General features: G+C 36.6%; 1 protein-coding gene across 1 annotated transcript in view; it reads right to left on the reverse strand.

Annotated features, from left to right (window-relative positions):
* LOC133327326 (methylcytosine dioxygenase TET-like) overlaps nt 1-12,518 on the reverse strand; it is a 47,686-nt gene extending 35,168 nt beyond the window's left edge. Inside the window, exons 1-4 of the mRNA XM_061535889.1 lie at nt 12,415-12,518; nt 11,708-11,750; nt 3,217-3,965; nt 1,900-3,156 (exon numbers count right to left, since the gene is read on the reverse strand). Coding sequence (XP_061391873.1) covers nt 1,900-3,156; nt 3,217-3,965; nt 11,708-11,750; nt 12,415-12,518 — 2,153 coding nt within the window. The remainder of the gene's footprint in view (nt 1-1,899; nt 3,157-3,216; nt 3,966-11,707; nt 11,751-12,414) is intronic.
* Between the last annotated feature and the right edge of the window lie 7,393 nt (nt 12,519-19,911).

A 19,911-nucleotide genomic window follows, 5' to 3' on the forward strand; every position in this document is an offset into this window, starting at 1 on the left:
AAGAAGACTTGCTGACCTCCACCTCGTCTACAAAGACTCACTGACCCTTAGCTCGCCCATATAGACTTCCTGACCTTCAGCTCGCCCATATAAACTCCCTGACCCTTAGCTAGATCATACAAGACTCACTGATCTTTAGCTCGCCAATAAAGCTTCACTGACCTTCGCCTCACCCATAAAGGCTCCCTGATCTCGTCTATAAAGCCTATCAACTCGGGTAGAAAGTCTTCAGTACCTTCAACTCCTCTACAAAGATTCACTGACCTTCTGCTCTATAGAGACTTCCTTCTTTAGCTCTTCTTGAATACTCCTTTCAGCTAGTCTATCAAGAATCCCTTTCAGTTCGTCCATATAGTCTCCTTGACCTCCACCTCATCTATAAAGTCTCACTGGCCGTCACCTCGCCCATATAAACTCCCTGACATTCAGCTCGCCTAAATAGTCTACCTGATCTTCAGTTTTCTTATATAGACTGCCTGGTCTTCACTTCGCTTAATAAGGCCCATTTACATCTGCTCATATGAGAAAACTTTGTGATATCCATCTCTATAAAGACACCCTGATATCCATTACGTCTACAAATACTTCCTTCTCAAGTTTATATAGAAATATCCTAAGTTTCAGCACCTCTATAAAGATTCCCTGGCCTCCAGCTATTTCAAAAAGACGCCCTGAACTCTAGTTCACCTCTGAAGACAGCTCGTCTACAAAGACTTTATAACCTTCAGTTTGTCTATAAAGACTCTGCTGACATTCAGCTCATTTATACACAAACCCTGATATTTAGCTCATCTATAAATACTCACTGGCCTTCAGATCTTCTACACAAAATCCCTGCTTCAACTAATTGATAGATACATACTGCTCTACAGAACTTCTTTAAAAAAGTATTCTACAATAGGGAATCCTCTAGAAGTCTTCTGGATCTTCTACAGAAGAGCGATTATAAGTACACAACCGACATCCTAATCGGTAATTTATAGTCATTGTTTACGCCCAAAAATTGAGGTACCATATAAACTACAATTAGCATTCGTTGTTGGCGCCCAACGTGGGGTATGCAATAGTTTAATTAAATGCCTCTAATTGTTATGATTTTTAAAAGATTTTTTATAGATCCAAATCGATCATCCATGGATAATTCGTGTTTGGCGAAAGACTAAATTGTTTTTTATGTGCCTAACTGTTGATGGCGCCCAACGTGTGATGTTCAATAATTTTCAGAAACGTCCTTAAATCTCTAGACTTTTGTGAAAACAGTTCGGCACCTAAAAGACAAATTTTTCTTTGATTTTTTCATAGAATATCGATCTGGGTCCTTAATTCTCTAGACTTTTGCGAAAAAGATAATTATCTATAGACCCTCCATCGCTTTCCTATTCATCAAAGCAATATGCCTCCATTCAAATTCTCCCACTTAAAATTCTCAAATGTCGTTTAACCGAAAACCTCATTAATAGCTCATTCAGCAATTTCCTTAGAAAAGCGTTTCCATCAATTCCTCCACAAAACAAATTGCATTTTCTTTTCAAAACAACTTTTTGTTCCACGCCACACTGCAAACAATGCACACAAAATAGGCAACTAATCTGTATTCAAAGATGCACCGCAGGCAGTCAGGCGGTACTCGAACACAAAAGCGTTCCAGAAAAAAAAACAAACAAAGGCACAACACTGCACTTAATTAAGATGGAGTTCCATTGTCGAATTTGGTCGTTGCGATGTTGAGGAAATTACTTTCACTGTTATTGGGTGGGAAATGCTTGACTTGGTTTTTATGGGTTTACACACCCCACCACACCCATTACCTCGTGTAAAAAAATCTAATTAAACCTGCCGTTTTTTGTTCTCTTCTTTTCATTTCATTGGGACAGGAATTATCAAATTTACTACACTTACCTGGCATAATAGGCTGCTGCAGCCATGGCCTGCGCTGTTTCCAGACTAACTTCGATTTTTTTGCCATGACGATAGGGTAATTTAGCTGTGCCATCCTCTTCGAGCACGAGTACATCCTGAAATTCACCGGTGTCCTCTTCGAAAACAATGGGCAAGGCAGATGGACGATTGTTGTGTCCATTGTTGTTGCTACTGCCTTGTGCAGTGGCAGTTATTGCAGATGAGTTATTATTGTTGCTGTTGGAATTTGGCAATAGACCTGCCTGATGTAATGCCTGTTCCACAGTCAGTTGTTGCATGCCATCGGTATCCGGTTGGCATTCTGGTTCCATGTCTATTATGTCATTTGTAATTGTTTCGCCATTTTGCCCTGAGGTTGGAACAACGGCTGCCGGTTGTGAGTTGTGATTATTGTTGGTTGTCGGTTGGTCCGTTGTAACGCCTTCATCATGGGCACCTAAAGGATGTTCACGCATTCCGTTCACGGGTAACTTGTCCGCGTTATGTTTCTGCATGTTATTACTTAAATGCTGGCCTCCATTTCCTGCACTTTCCGTGGATGGCATTAACTTTTGTTGTTGCTGCTGCTGATGGTGTTGCAATTTTTGTTCCCTCAACTGCTGATACAACATGGATTTATGTTCTCCATCGGCTTTGGTCCTTTGCTGAGGATTATATGGTGCTGGCTGGGCAGGATTTTTCGTACTACTGACATTGGATGCCATGGTTATGGGCGGTGGCGCCACATAAGCCGGCGGCTGATTGTGTGCCAGTTTGTTATTATGGTGGTGGTGTGACTTCTTATCCTGTTCCAGCTGTTTGTCATGGCTGGACTTTTTGTGAGATTTATGACCAGACCGACCAGTGTTACCTTCACCTTGAGCTGCTGCAGCCGCAGCCGCTAGCAATTTCTTCTTTAGTAACCTAGAAGGAGGTAGAGGCGGAGGTGTATTATTTACATTTTGATTACGTTCGGGTGGTGGAGGAGGTAAGGGTAGCGGAGGCCTTTCCTTGATTGTTTCATAGACATGATTTAGCGGAGCAGGTGGTGGTGGCGGTTGTGATTCCATCAGAAAATGTTTCTTAGTATCAACGGGTTCCACATAGGAATCGCTAAATTGAAAATGTGATGGCTGATAGATAGAAGTGGCGCCCGACGTGGGTGGGGCTATAATTTTATTAAAAGTCTTTAATTCTCGGGACTTTTGTGACCAATTTTGTGATCCATTAGCTGCCGGAGGCAAAGGTATTTGAGGCCTGGTTGCATTTCTCTGCATTTGTATGAATTGCTGCTGTTGTTGTTGTTGCTGCTGTAACATGAATTGCTGCTGTTGTTGCTCATTTTCCGTTCCGAACGTTGTCTGACTCAACAAGTTACGCTCGTAGATATCATTCAGGAGATTTGTGGCATTCTTTGAAATGTGATTGAATGTTGATGTTGTCGGTAGCTGATGCTGTTGTTGTTGCTGCTGCTGTTGGTTTAGATGGTGATGAGGATTTTGTAGCTGCTGATGTGGTTGTGGTTGCATCTTTTGATGTTGGATTGGTATGCGGCTCATTGCTTGGGAATTTAGGGATTTTGATGTTAGCTGTTGTTGGCAATGGTTTAGACGTTGCTGCTGTTGTTGATGATTGTGATGTAAGGCTGAAGTTTGCAAAAAATGATTTTGCTGTTGTTGTTTCTGTTGTACATCATAGACTGGACCAGCACCCCCAACTATTTGCTGTTGTTGTTGTTGGCCAATATTCGTTGCACATTTGGTCTTTGGCATATTTGCAATGTTTACACTGTAGTAGGGTTGTTGGAAATGCATTTGCTTTTGTTGTTGCTGCTGTTGTTGAAATTGCATTCTTCTTTGCTGTTGATACTGTTGATATGATGGTCTACTTGTCGTACCACCACCTCCCGATCCTCCACAACCACCACTAACACCGGCTGCCATTGTATTCCCCGTGGTATGCACAATGGCGGCTGTAGTTCCGTTAGTGGCTGCTGCCGATGTGTTGTTGATTGTGGCAGCATCATTGCGTTTCATACCCGCATGCCTGGTACGATGGACAGAGGCCTGGACGTGTGGTATGAAAATGAAAATAAGAGAAAATGGAAAAATATGTTAAATATTTTTGTTAATTACGGAATTTGTAATCATCATAGCTGGAAAAACATTTAAAAATTCCTGTTGGTTTTAAATTAAATTCTGCGTTATTTTGTTTTTTTACATCAGGACAAACACAAGGGTCATAGTGGAAGAGTTTGGCAATGAACTTAAAAATAAACAAAAGGCAGATTATTTAAAAAAATATTATTAAAGCATAGATATAAGGATTTTTAAAAAACAATTTTAGAAGGTATAAAACTAGGCGTGGATTTTTCAAAGATTATTTTTAAAGGACTAGACATAGGCGAGGATTTTTCAAAGATTATTTTTCAAGGACTAGACATAGGCGTGGATTTTTCAAAGATTATTTTTCAAGGACTAGACATAGGCGTGGATTTTTCAAAGATTATTTTTCAAGGACTAGACATAGGCGTGGATTTTTCAAAGATTATTTTTCAAGGACTAGACATAGGCGTGGATTTTTCAAAGATTATTTTTCAAGGACTAGACATAGGCGTGGATTTTTCAAAGATTATTTTTCAAGGACTAGACATAGGCGTGGATTTTTTAAAAATTATTTTTCAAGGACTAGACATAGGCGTGGATTTAAAAATTATTTTTCAAGGATTTAGGCGTGGATTTAAAAATTATTTTTCAAGGATTTAGGCGTGGATGTAAAAATTATTTTTCAAGGATTTAGGCGTGGATGTAAAAATTATTTTTCAAGGACTATCCGCAATAGGCGTGAATTTTTTAAAAATTATTTTTCAAGGATTAGACATAGACGTGGATTTAAAAATTATTTTTCAAGGACTATCCGCAATAGGCGTGAATTTTTTAAAAATTATTTTTCAAGGACTATCCGCAATAGGCGTGAATTTTTTAAAAATTATTTTTCAAGGACTAGCCGCCTTAGGCGTGGATTTTTTAAAAATTATTTTTCAAGGACTAGCCGCCTTAGGCGTGGATTTTTTAAAAATTATTTTTCAAGGACTAGCCGCCTTAGGCGTGGATTTTTTAAAAATTATTTTTCAAGGACTAGCCGCCTTAGGCGTGGATTTTTTAAAAATTATTTTTCAAGGACTAGCCGCCTTAGGCGTGGATTTTTTAAAAATTATTTTTCAAGGACTATCCGCCTTAGGCGTGGATTTTTTAAAAATTATTTTTCAAGGACTAGCCGCCTTAGGCGTGGATTTTTTAAAAATTATTTTTCAAGGACTAGCCGCCTTAGGCGTGGATTTTTTAAAAATTATTTTTCAAGGTCCATATCAAGGCGTGGATTTTTTAAAAATTATTTTTCAAGGACTATCCGCCTTAGGCGTGGATTTTTTAAAAATTATTTTTCAAGGACTAGCCGCCTTAGGCGTGGATTTTTTAAAAATTATTTTTCAAGGACTAGCCGCCTTAGGCGTGGATTTTTTAAAAATTATTTTTCAAGGACTAGCCGCCTTAGGCGTGGATTTTTTAATAATTATTATTTAAGTACTATCCGCAATAGGCGTGGATTTTTTAAAAATTATTATTTAAGGGCTATCCGCAATAGGCGTGAATTTTTTAAAAATTATTTTTCAAGGACTATCCGCAATAGGCGTGAATTTTTTAAAAATTATTTTTCAAGGACTATCCGCAATAGGCGTGAATTTTTTAAAATTTATTTTTTAAGGATTAGACATAGACGTGGATTTAAAAATTATTTTTCAAGGACTATCCGCAATAGGCGTGAATTTTTTAAAAATTATTTTTCAAGGATTAGACATAGACGTGGATTTAAAAATTATTTTTCAAGGATTATACATAGACGTGGATTTAAAAATTATTTTTCAAGGACTAGACATAGACGTGGATTTAAAAATTATTTTTCAAGGACTAGCCACCATAGGCGTGGAGTTTTTAAAAATTATTTTTCAATGACTAGATATAGGCGTGGATTTATGGTTTATGCATCACTTCTGTGACATATATCGCAAACATAACACCCAAATTTTAGTGATCTACTAAACACAAATTTGAATATCATCAATCATATATTATCGAAGCAAAATATTTAGCAAGATAATGAATCAACATTTAAAAGCCTCTTAAATAATTAAAAAATATATTTTTTTAAAAATGCCCCATGACGAAACACATGGCCAATAAAACAAAAACGCACACACAACCAGTAAGGAAAGTAGTAAAGTCGGACGGGGCCGACTATATGATACCCTTCACCACTATGGGTATATTAAACAGGACTATTAAGATGAAATTGGATGAAATAAAATATGTGATATTTATCTAAATGTGAATCTACCTAAATCTATCCATAAAGTATGTAAATCGACTTCAAACAAATATAAATAGGTCATCCGTTGGGCTATGTCTGTACTTCTACAAAACGCAACTACGTAATTCTATGCTCAATTTTGTAAGTTGTACAAAATTTGATTTCAATCTGACTAACATGAGGAGTTTGATGCCCAATTTACTTGAAATCGGGCGAAAATATATATGGAAGCTCTATCGAAATATTAGGCGATTTCAAACAAACTTGTCACAGGTTAGGTTATACTAATTTCAGAAAGTTTTGTTCCTATCAGCCTATTGGTTCCTTGGTGCATCAATTACTTAAAATCAATCTATAATAAAAGGAAGCTCTATCTAAATCTGGACCGATTTTCACGAAACAAGACAGACATCACTCTAGGCTCAATTCAGTACGTTATGCCAAATTTCGTGCAAATCGAAGGATATATAGGGACTTTGGTGCACCATTTACCTAAAATCGGGCGAAACTATATATGGGAGCTATATCTAAATCAGGACAGATTTTCACGAAACTTGGCAGACATCATTCTAGGCTCAATTCAGTACGTTATGCCAAATGTCGTGCAAATCGAAAGATATATAGGGACTTTGGTGCATCATTTACATGAAATCGGACGAAACTATATATGGAAGCTATATCTAAATCTGGACCGATTTTCTCGGAACTTGGAAGACATCACTCTACGCTTAATTCAGAACGATTTCGTGCAAATCGAAAGATATATAGGGACTTTGGGGCACCATTTAAATGAAATCGGACGAAACTATATATGGGAGGTATATCTAAATCTGAACCGATTTTATCAAAACTTTGCAGACATTACTCTAGGCTCAATTCAGTACGTTATGCCAAATTTCGTGCAAATCGAAAGATATATAGGGACTTTGGGGCACCATTTAAATGAAATCGGACGAAACTATATATGGGAGGTATATCTAAATCTGAACCGATTTTATCAAAACTTGGCAGACATCATTCTAGGCTCAATTCAGTACGTTATGCCAAATTTCGTGCAAATCGAAAGATATATAGGGACTTTGGCGCACCATTTACATGAAATCGGACGAAAGTATATATGGGAGCTATATAGAAATCTGGACCGATTTTCTTGAAACTTGGCAGACATCACTCTAGGCTCACTTCAGTACGTTATGCCAAATTTCGTGCAAATCGAAGGATATATAGGGACTTTGGTGCACCATTTACCTAAAATCGGGAGAAACTATATATGGAAGCTATATCTAAATCACGACCGATTTTCACGAAACTTGGCAGACATCATTCTAGGCTCAATTCAGTACGTTATGCCAAATTTCGTGCAAATCGAAAGATATATAGGGACTTTGGGGCACCATTTACATGAAATCGGACGAAACTATATATGGGAGCTATATCTAAATCTGAACCGATTTTCTCGAAACTTGGCAGACATCACTCTAGGCTTAATTCATTACGTTATGCCAAATTTCGTGCAAATCGAAAGATATATAGGGACTTTGGGGCACAATTTACATGAAATCGGACGAAACTATATATGGGAGCTATATCTAAATCTGAACCGATTTTCTCGAAACTTGGCAGACATCACTCTAGGCTTAATTCATTACGTTATGCCAAATTTCGTGCAAATCGAATGATATATAGGGACTTTGGTGCACCATTTACATGAAATCGGACGAAACTATATATGGGAGCTATATCTAAATCTGGACCGATTTTCACGAAACTTGGCAGACATCATTCTAGACCTAAATGATTAGGCTGTACCAAGTTTCGTGCAAATCAAGATATTAGGGACCGTTTACATTAAATCGGTTAAATATATATATGGGAGCTATATCTAAATCTGAACCGATTTTTCCCAATTTCAATAGGGTTCGTCCTTGGGCCAAATAAGTGACTTGTGCCAAATTTCATCCAATTCGGATCATAAATGCGACCTGTACTTTGTTTACAATTTAACATGGACAGACAGACGGACAGACGGACAGACGGACAGACGGACGGACGGACGGACGGACATGCATAAATCGACTCAGAAAGTGATTCTATGCATATTCTCAAAAGGAACCATGGGTCTATCTCGATTATTTTTGCCTGTTACAAACATATGCACAAAGACATAATACCCTGTACCACAGTGTGGTGAAGGGTATAAAAACGTGAATTCGTGTTGATTTTAATGTAACCCAAATAAAAGAACACGATGACGAATGTTGTCCTGAACAGAAGAATTGATGTAAATGCCCATTTTTATGACAAGTGCAACATTGTGATGCTTGATGGGTGTGTGTGTGGCTGTGTATGTATGTCCCTGACAGACAACAGACATCATAAAATGTTTTGGTGGCCCAGTAGCCACAGAACAATAATTGTTGCCTTCCCTGTCGTGGTAGTGTAGCGTTGTGGCACAATCCAGTCAATCATAAATGAATGATAAGTGTGTACATTTCGGGAGATATTTTTAGAGATGATTCGCTTTTCGATTTTCAGTGGTTGCTTGTCGAGATCACTGACAATTAATTTAAACATATACTATAGATTGCATCCAAGGAAATTGAAGGAACGCCCAAGTGGATTTTGAAGAATTTTTCCAAGAGTTACATGTATTTTGTAATGGAATTCTTTTTATTTAGGGAGCAAATTTCTTCAATGATTAATGTTAATTGACACCAAAATGAGAGAATGGAAAAAATTCCCTGTTCATGACATTGGCAATTAGGGAAAATTACATTTGGAAACAATATGTTTAAGCATGTGGATAAAAGAGGACACAACTTGGAAAACTTTTTTAACTAAATAATAATAAAAAGTTAAAACACGTATGCCACACTTCTATATAGCATGTATTTGCTGCAGTTAGGAACTTAGGTCTATCTTTAATGGGAAATTCATATAGTCCTATATAACAGCATGGTTCGTGGATCTTTCCGGAGGAGTCGCTAAACTGCAGATTGAAGCACTTTCAAGCCATTCAGTCATTGAGAATAAAGTACAGTAGAGCAGCGAGAAAAGCAAATCCTATAGGTTGTAAAAATGAAAAATAAAAGAAATAAAAGAAAGAAAAGATTCTACAGCAGGACCTACAGATGCTAAAAATTGTAACCCACAAAGCAGCTCAACCAACGCAACTTGTAATTGCAAAGACACAATTCGAATTTTTCCAGAAAGAGGGGTATCGTTACCATTATATGAGAGCTATACCCAAACGAAAAACGACACAGACACTTTTTGTATGAAGAAGGAGTCCAAATGAGTCCAATGAAGGAGTCCAAACACCAAAAACAGCCAACAATGTCAGTTACTATTATTTGGAGACTAACCGGACCCTTGGACCAATATTAAGTATCCAACATACAAAATTGCAGCCAATAATTTTGAAACACGTGTCCAAAAAACGAAATTTGGAATGTAGCGTTATATGGGGTTTACCCTAAAAAGTGAAGCAATATTGGGTACAACATCAATACAGTGAAAACCCGAAATACCAAATTACAAATGATTAGGTTGAGGGCTAACCTACATTATGGATCGAAATATACCATTTTTAATTCCAATTTCAACCTGAGAGCAGTAGTGCACATTTTAATAATATGAGCTCTATTTCAATCGACGGACATGGCTAAAGCGGCATAGAATTGTATACCGATCAAGAATATATACTTCATTGAACTCATTAGAATATTTTGAGCTGTTGCAAACGAATAAAACAAATTCAAACACACTCCAACACAAGGTGGTCTAAAGAGGGGGTATAACAAGTAAAATAATGTCACTCGATTTTGCCGACAGATATATACCCTCAGCCTATTGTTTGCGGAGATCTTCGGTATTACACACAGGTTTTATTATTCGCTTTATCTAAAATGTACGTATTTATCAAAGAGGTTTCGGATTTAATATTGACCAAATCGGTTATTCAATTCGATTCAAATTAAATTTACAAGTTTATAAAATATTGACCCTTTGTGGGGAAGGTACCAGAAGGAGTGGACCAATTGGTCCCCTATTCGAAATTTATATTTTAGTAAATATAATTGGTTGTGAAAGTTTGGTTCAAATCGGACATTCTATTCGCATGATATTGGATTTATAAATATTGAATGGTCTATTATGTGGGAGATACCAGAAGGAGTGCACCAATGGGTCCCATCTTTGGACTTGATCTAAGCTTGGTAAAGAGAATAAGTTGTACAAAGTTTATTTAAATCGGATAGTTCGATCGCATGATATTACAATTAATTATGAGGAAACTCGTGACCATTTTGTGGGGGAGCTATCGGAAGGATTGGCTCGATATTCCCCATCATGGAAGAAATATGCATGTGCAAAGTATGGATGAGGCGGCCAGAAAGGCAGACGGACGTACAATTGAAAATCGACTCCAAGTTGTCTGAAACGGATTTGGTCCAAAGAAACAAGGGGTCGGAAAGCAATATTTCGATGAGACACATTTTTGCCCATATTAGCCATAAGGCTGAGGGTATAAAAAGGCATGATATGGTGATTATTTCAATCGAAGATTGTAAAAAATTGAATGCACTTCGAACGAAATGGCAAAGCTGGACATGTGACGAATTTTCCCCTGGGACAACATAGGCGGGCAATTCGGAATTAAACACCACAATTCTTTTGCCTGCAGTTAAAAGCAAGAAAAAGTGTCCTAATCAGAGTAGAAATGATGCTTCGACAATGGGTATGAGACCATGACTAAGTGTAAAAATCATGCTGGTGAATATATTAAGGAAAATAAACCTGTTTTTGATGATAAATATTCCCAACTTTAATTATTTGGCCACAAATATATTAAGTAGCTTTAGTATAGCCTAAAAGGGCTCCATGTGTGGGAGAGCTTCCTAACGATTTGGAAAACTTAATTCGGGCGCCATTCTGGGTTTTCTTCCTTTTGATAAAATATACAGTTTGAAATCAGTAGTTCGTCTGGTACACTTTATACATTATCAAATGATAAATAGCCTCTACAACCATATGACTAAGGTGCCAACGCATTGGTGTTACGTAGTCAAACCCAAAAGTCGATTTTTAGCCTTTACGATTTTTGCCTCCGACCAAAGAGTCTATTTTAATTTTTTGTTAAAATGTCGCCTTTCCGTCCTTTGATTTCGGTAATCCTGTTCAAAATTGATTTTCAATTTTTACCGAGTAATGAAAATCGGTATTATATTATACATGTAAAACACCAAAAATATTGTTGGGCAAATACTGGGAAGACATGTAATTTTTTATCCATCCACTAATCATATCCACGAACCATTATACAGTATGATTGAAATTGTACTAAATAGTCAAGACTCAACCCAACAGTTATTGTCAGACACCCTGTGTCAATGTTGGGAACGCCTATTCTCACTAGCCGCCACAAGAAATTGTTTTTTTTTACTGGTGCTGTTACAGATGATTGTGAGGAATCTCCATCGCTGTGCCTGTAATGAAACAAAAAATGAGAACAGTTTTATTAGTACAAGTTATAACCACACAGAATTTCGAAAAAATTGTAAAAATTAGCTAAGTCAAGAACCACATATATTCGAATATACTTAATTTTCTTGTTGATATGTAGATGTCGCTTGTATATGTTGGATGAACTACTTTTTAGGAATAAGCAAAGACACAAACTGGTGGTGTTGTTACATTTATAAAAATTTATTAAAAGGGATGTTTTATGTGAAACTTTCTACTTTGCAAACATCTTTTATGGGACGTATTTTCTAAGGGGATGTGTGTTTGTTTGGACAAAGACATTTTATGTCTTAAATCAGCCGTGGTACAGCGTCTTATGTCTTTGAGCATTTGATGAGAATATACTTCGTACTCTATTCAGATTTAAATTACGCTCTCATTTTTATTTTCGTCCGAATTTATGTAAGTGGTGCACCGATGACAATTGTCCGATTAACTTGACATTTGACACAGGTCACAAAATTTAGTTTTGAATCCTGTCTTCCCAATATGTATACAATATAAAGCTTAAAAACACCTCTTGCATGTAACCTCTGCGGTGAAGGGCATTAATTTGTCCACGGTCCGAATTTTTTCATTTCAATTGTAATATTAATTTCTGAACGTATTTTTAATACCAACACTTACCTATTACTATCCTCCACAGTCTCCAAACGTTGCTGCTGGGCCTTACCACTGGCTGACCTGCGATTTGTTCGTTGCGAACGATTTGATTTGGAACGTTTTAACATTTTATATCCTTTATATGTACAATAGGATTCTCAATTTTGTAAATAAAATATTACGCAAAATATGCGTCGAAAAAAAAAGAACACAAACAAATAAAATCCTTATCTTTACTTCTTCTTTTCAGTAGTTGCGACACTGACGTAGTTCGTGTTCTGTCATTACAATCATCAACCTTTGCTTTGGAATGTTTAGTTCCAATAATGTTGACGCTGACAATAATGATGAGTGGATGTCGTTGTTGATGTTATGGTTCTTGTTGTGGGGCAACATTTGTACAAACAATTTTATCTGCAAAGATATGGGAAGGAGGGAAAATAGTTATTAGTAATGGAAACAATACGAAACAAAAAAATCAAAGCAATTCTAATGATATTCATTGATGTTTTGAGATTTCAGTGAAAATAATATGGTAATGAAAATATGCAAGAGGTGTGGGGGAGGTTGGTAGTAATATTTGTAATTAGTGAAATTGAAAAGGTGTATGTAAACAAAATTGACCTTTGTAATATGGCGAACTTTGGTAAATACACATACAAAAAATAGACTTGACAAAGTGGTAGCCGAAAAATAGGCTATTAAGAAGATGATGAAGTGATAGCCGAAACTAAAGCCGACAAGTAAGGAAAGTAGTAAAGTCGGACTGGACAGACTATATGATACCCTTCACCACTTTGGGTATATTCTACGTATGTCTCCTAACAGACTCCGTCTTTTCAAAAGAACATTGACATAAAAGTGAACAAACTTGAATATGTGATCCTTCTGGAACCTATGCTATGTCAGCATCTGATATCTGCTACATAATTAAAAAATCTATAACGTCATTCTGGTCTCAATTTGATACGTTTCGTGTCAACCGGTGCAACATTTACCTAACATCCAACGAAAATACAAATGGGAGCTATATCTAAATCTGAACCGATTTAAACAAAATTGTGTATCAATCGTACAAACTTTGAGTCTTTAGTGTACACTTTACATTAAAACGATGGAAAATATAGTTCAGTTAAAATCTGATGAAAACATATGGAAACTTAACAAACATCATTCTGTATTTTATTTAGTACGCTGTGCCAAATTTCGTGCAAATCGAAAGATATATAGGGACTTTGATGCACCATTTACCCTAAATCGGACGAAATTATTGTGGGAGCTATATCTAAATCTGAACCGATTTTCAGGAAACTTAACACACATCATTCTAGACCTAATTCATTACGCTGCAAATCGAGAGATATATAGAGACTTTGGTGCACCATTTACATTAAATCGGACGAACATATATATGGGAGCTATATCTAAATCTGAACCGATTTTCCCAATTTCAATAGGGTTCGTCCTTGGGCCAAATAAGTGACCTATGTCAAATTTCATCCAAATCGGATCATAAATGCGACCTGTACTTTGTTCACAAAAATACATGGACGGACGGACGGACGGACATGCGTAAATCGACTCCGAAAGTGATTCTATGCATATTCTCAAAAGGAACCATGTGTCTATCTCGTTTCCTTTTGCCTGTTACAAACATATGCACAAATACATAATACCCTGTACCACAGTGTGGTAATGGGTATAAAAATCTACTTCTATTGGAGCACTTGATAAATTATTTAAAAAAACTGCGGCTGTTGGAGCCCTTGATAACATATTGTATTAAAAATCCACGAATTATTCTGGTCACAAAAGAAATATTTTTTTTAACTTCACGCCTGATTCAGGCCTCTAAAAAATCCACGTCTTCTTCTGGTCTCTAAAAAATATTTTTTAAGTTCACGCCTGATTCAGGCCTCTAAAAAATCCACGCCTTATTCTGGTCTCTAAAAATCCACGTCTTCTTCTGGTCTCTAAAAAAATATTTTTTAAGTTCACGCCTGATTCAGGCCTCTAAAAAATCCACGCCTTATTCTGGTCTCTAAAAATCCACTTTTTTTTTGGTCTCTAAAACATCCACACCTTATTCTGGTCTCTAAAAATCCACGTTTTCTTCTGGTCTCTAAAACATCCACACCTTATTCTGGTCTCTAAAAATCCATGTTTTCTTCTGGTCACTAAAAAATATTCTCTAAAGAAATCCACGCCTTATTCTGGTCTCTAAAAAATCCACGCCTTATTCTGGTCTCTAAAAAATCCACGCCTTATTGTGGTCTCTAAAAAATCCACACCTTATTGTGGTCTCTAAAAAATCCACGCCTTATTCTGGTCTCTAAAAAATCCACGCCTTATTCTGGTCTCTAAAAAATCCACGCCTTATTGTGGTCTCTAAAAAATCCACACCTTATTGTGGTCTCTAAAAAATCCACACCTTATTGTGGCCAAATAAGTGACCTATGTCAAATTTCATCCAAATCGGATCATAAATGCGACCTGTACTTTGTTCACAAAAATACATGGACGGACGGACATGCGTAAATCGACTCCGAAAGTGATTCTATGCATATTCTCAAAAGGAACCATGTGTCTATCTCGTTTCCTTTTGCCTGTTACAAACATATGCACAAATACATAATACCCTGTACCACAGTGTGGTAAAGGGTATAAAAATCTACTTCTATTGGAGCACTTGATAAATTATTTAAAAAAACTGCGGCTGTTGGAGCCCTTGATAACATATTGTATTAAAAATCCACGAATTATTCTGGTCTCTAAAAAAATATTTTTTTTTAATTTCACGCCTGATTCAGGCCTCTAAAAAATCCACGTCATCTTCTGGTCTCTAAAAAAATATTTTTTTAAGTTCACGCCTGATTCAGGCCTCTAAAAAATCCACGCCTTGTTTTGGTCTCTAAAAACTCCACGCCTTATTCTGGTCTCTAAAAATCCACGTTTTCTTCTGGTCTCTAAAAAATATTCTCTAAAGAAATCCACGCCTTATTCTGGTCTCTAAAAAATCCACGCCTTATTCTGGTCTCTGAAAAATCCACGCCTTATTCTGGTCTCTAAATAAATCCACGCCTTATTGTGGTCTCTAAATAAATCCACGCCTTATTCTGGTCTCTAAATAAATCCACGCCTTATTATGGTCTCTAAATAAATCCACGCCTTATTCTGGTCTCTAAAAAATCCACGCCACTTCTTATCCACGCCTTATACTGGTCTCTAAAAAATCCACGCCTTATTCCGGTGTCAAAAAATCCACGCCTTATTCTAGTCTCTAGTAAAAAACCCATGCCTAATAGAAGCATCTGAAAATTATTTTTAAAAAAATCTCTAAAAAAATTATGTTTCAGAACATCTACGCCTATTGGAGGCTTTTTAAAAAAATTTTTTTTAGAAAAAAATCGCGTCATTCAGAGGCCTTCAACTAATATTTTTTAACGCCATTCCGCTTTAGGGGATATTTTTTTAATCCATGCATTTGAAGTACTAATTTTTTTTTTTTTTTGTAATCGAATCTAATATTCGCTGATACTACCCGTGCTGTTATATTGGTCTGAAGCATGGGTACTAGCGACTACGTTGGCTAGGTCATGTTGTGAGAATGGATGAAGATGCCCCAGCCCAAAGGGATATACATAATAGCGAACCAACTGATGGTTCACGCAGAAGGTGGAAGTGGAAGACAACATTGCCGAATATGATCTTTCAAACTGGAAAAACTGCGCAATAGACCGACGCGCCTGGAAATCTTTTTTAAGCTCGTCCTATGGAACGAAAGTTCAGCCACAAGCCAACTATGTAAGTAAGGAAATTTGCGTCCACAAATTATGAATATCGATAGATTTTGGGGTAATAACCCACAGAAATTTGAATAATATCCACCTCATGATGGGGCTTTTAAAAAGCACAGCCCGACAGAACTTAAATGTGTTTATTCATACACATATATTTTACTATTCAAATGCAACATGTTTTTATGTGTCCCAAATTATTGACCTACCTTCCACAATGGAAGCCTACGACCATACATCTGTTTCAGTGAGAATTCACTGAATATATTTAAAAAAAAATGCAAGTTTAATTTTTTTAAACCCACGTCTTTTAAAAAACCGACGGTGTACAATGAACAATGTTTATTTATTATTTTATTGTTTTTAATTTAAATTTAAATCATTTTGATGTTTATCTTTGTCATAAACCAATTGAATACCAGGAGTTCTTAATTTAATATTCTTATACGATTCTTAAAAGTGCTTGAATTGCAAAAAAAAAATCAAATATCAAAAACAAGAGAGATATTTTTATAGTGACCGTTTTCATCACGGGAGTGACATTAATTTTTCCAGCTCTTTATATTGCAATTTAATGGCCCACGTTTTCACGTTCGTTATTTCAGGTGATAATGATGATGCGGATGCATGAGGAGTACGAGCAAAGCAATAATTGTGGCCCCTCGATGTGATGCATTTTTATTGTTGGTAGGGGAATGATGTGTTCTTTAGGGGATGATGTGTTGATTTCATTCACCTACCTAGTAAACAGTCACCTGCAGCTTTGTAATGTTTTTAAATGGTTCGGTAGGATGTCATGTTGGGGAGCCAGTTATGAAAAACACACTCAATTGTTATCTATTAAAACACAACAACAAACATATAGGTGCGTAGTTAATAGGAATGCTTTGAAAAAGGGGAAGATTGTCAATCTCACTTCCCGTGATTTATTTGCTAAGGCAAACGGAGGAATGTTATCTCTAACATGGGACTCCCATAACTACATGTTGTAGTTAATCATCAAGCTATGAAAATGGAATTGTTTGGAAAATAAACGCATGCAGACTCCTCCATCCCAACATCTTTCGCAGCTAAATACATATATCATAAACATCCAGTGAAATGAATGAGAATGTTTGTTTGCTCACATGACTTGTGGGTTATTTTCTAAAATAAGTTGCCAACTATAAAAATAGCAATCAAGTACCACACTCCCTGCTTCACATCTATAGCATGCCTCATGCCTGTCATTATAAAAACAATGAACTTAACCCCATGGCATTGCTAATCCCACAGCACAGTGTCTGCCCAACCAACAAACACCTTAATTTCCTGTATCATATTACCCCCTAAACTTCAACTTTGGCACCTACTTCTACAACAACGACAACAATCGCAGAGGAGTAGTACTTAAATTTAATTCTAGAATATGTATTTTTCCCAGGAATGATTCCATTTTTCCCCTGCTACACCCCTTCCCTCATCAGCCCAATAAAAATTGTGAATGCTGTGTTATGGCATTTGCCGATTTGAGAGTTGTTTATTTTCCCGCCACGAACATCCCACCAGCAAGCAGTGCACGAACAATATTTTTTGTTTTGCCAAGAATTCCCCATAATAAGCTTAAGCATATTCTAGTCTTCTTCTTATCGAAATACCCATGCCAATAGACAAACATATAAATAATGGCAAGTACTTTAAACGGAATGAGAGATTTTTGTTTTCATACACGTGAGTGTGTGTCTGATATATCCTTGTATTTACAGAAAAAAACACTCATTCATGACGTTTATGGCATTGCCATTGCATGGCATGGGGCCACAATTGGGAGTATGTTGAGTGGTCACCATATCATGCCACCTACTGCCTGCTGTTCATCTCACCTCAACTCTCTCTTGTGACTAATACAAACATTTGTATTACATTTTGAAAATCCTTCAAACAGGATATGAAACTGGGAGTAGCATCAAGTACACATCTGTATCATCCTGTGTGTGAGTGTGTAAAAATAACACAAAATCCTTCTTCAAAATTCTGAGCTTTATTAAAAAGTATGCGAACCCGTTGCTTTATGAAATATTCTCTCAGTTATGTTATATGAATTGCGATTGTCGGTTGGTGCTATGATTTGTAAAAGAGGGAGTAGGGTTGGATGAAAATTGCAGAAAAATTCTCGGGATGTAAAAATAACGACGGGGATAAGTTAATTGGTAGAATATGTACATCATTTATACAATCTATATAAAAAAGGATTTAAGTTATCTGGGCAACAAAGACTAATTTTAATGTGATCTGAAATCGAGCATCATGGTCGGGGGGGATTAGAATAATCCCTTATGAGGATGAGTATATTAGGGAGCAAAGAGAACAGGTCAAGTTTCGAGTTATGTTGCAATGACTTATTTACTGGTAACTCCAAAGTTCGTGCAGGTTAATTTCGAGATCATATATATTCGGTTCAATCGAATGAGGAATATTAACAAAACGGGTTGATACCATTTTAAGGCAGCTATACGAAAACGTTAACCTATATTGGTAACAATTGTCTGGACATTTAACAACGTATGAGAACCTAAATAATCAACTAAGAGTCAATTTGATTGAAACAAGTGTTCAACTCTCCGAATACCGAAATTTGGAATGTAGCGATATATAGGAACATAGTCTACCCAGTGATAACACTATATACCAAATTTTAAAAATTTTCAGGAGAGACAAGAAATAGAATGCGCCTTAACTCATCACTACAAAACTACAACAACAACAACAAATCGAGGTATTGAACATATCTATATCAAAATCTCAATTCCAGAAAAATTTGACTTATTGCCTTTTCATGTTAAGCCAGAGATATACCTCATAGGGGCTTAGATGAACATTTCAAAAAGCTGCAAACAGAATAACAAATTTAATACCATTCTCCTTCCTTGAGGTGGAGATTGGAATGCCAGATTCCGATTCACAAAAAGCTGGACATAAAAAACTCTATCCTTCACCATGAGATGGACAATCAAAATACATATGTAAAATCAATCGGAAACCTAATAAAAAGCTCAAATCGGCTGAGAAGCGCTCTCATGCTACCGAAATTCGAGAGATTATAGGGCGCTTGCTCCGAAATTTAAGTCAATAACCAGTCAGCGGAAAAGTATAGTCAGACGGGGCCGGCCATATGATACCCTACACAACGTCCACGAAAATCTAACTATCTGTAGTTCTATATTCTGAGCTTGGGCAAAATTTTCGCAATCCTCTTTACGGATTAGAGGTCAACAAATATTACTAATAGTCAGTACAGTCCTTCTAAGTACTTGTCAAGATTACTTTCACCGTGATTTGTGTTGTGATGTTCGGCTTTCAATTGTGGCCTATCAACTGGGGGAAAAAAACACAAAAACTTAAATTTTCGGTCCACATCAGTCCATTATTATTATCTGATCATCACCGTAAATTATAGGCGTTGTGCTTGACCATACTTGGAACCTCATGGAAAATTTCAAAGCGATCAGCGCTATATTTTCGCCCTCTAGGGTGGAAATTTGGGGTCTCATGGAATACATCGAGGTTTTACAATTGGAATGACTCCGCCTTATGGTGGAGAATATAGAAAAAATGAAAACGGGATATTTGGAATCATGTTTTGAGACAAACTCCATATAATTAATTTGGTCCTTCGGGTTCTCACTGCAAAAATGTTCTATGTAGGTCCATGGTTTTATATATCCCCTATACAGAAAGTTTGTCC

Source organism: Musca vetustissima, unplaced genomic scaffold (genome assembly GCF_032173495.1).
Source record: "Musca vetustissima isolate MV318-11 ecotype Yass unplaced genomic scaffold, APGP_CSIRO_Mvet_v1 utg15604, whole genome shotgun sequence".
Classification (NCBI taxonomy): domain Eukaryota; kingdom Metazoa; phylum Arthropoda; class Insecta; order Diptera; family Muscidae; genus Musca; species Musca vetustissima.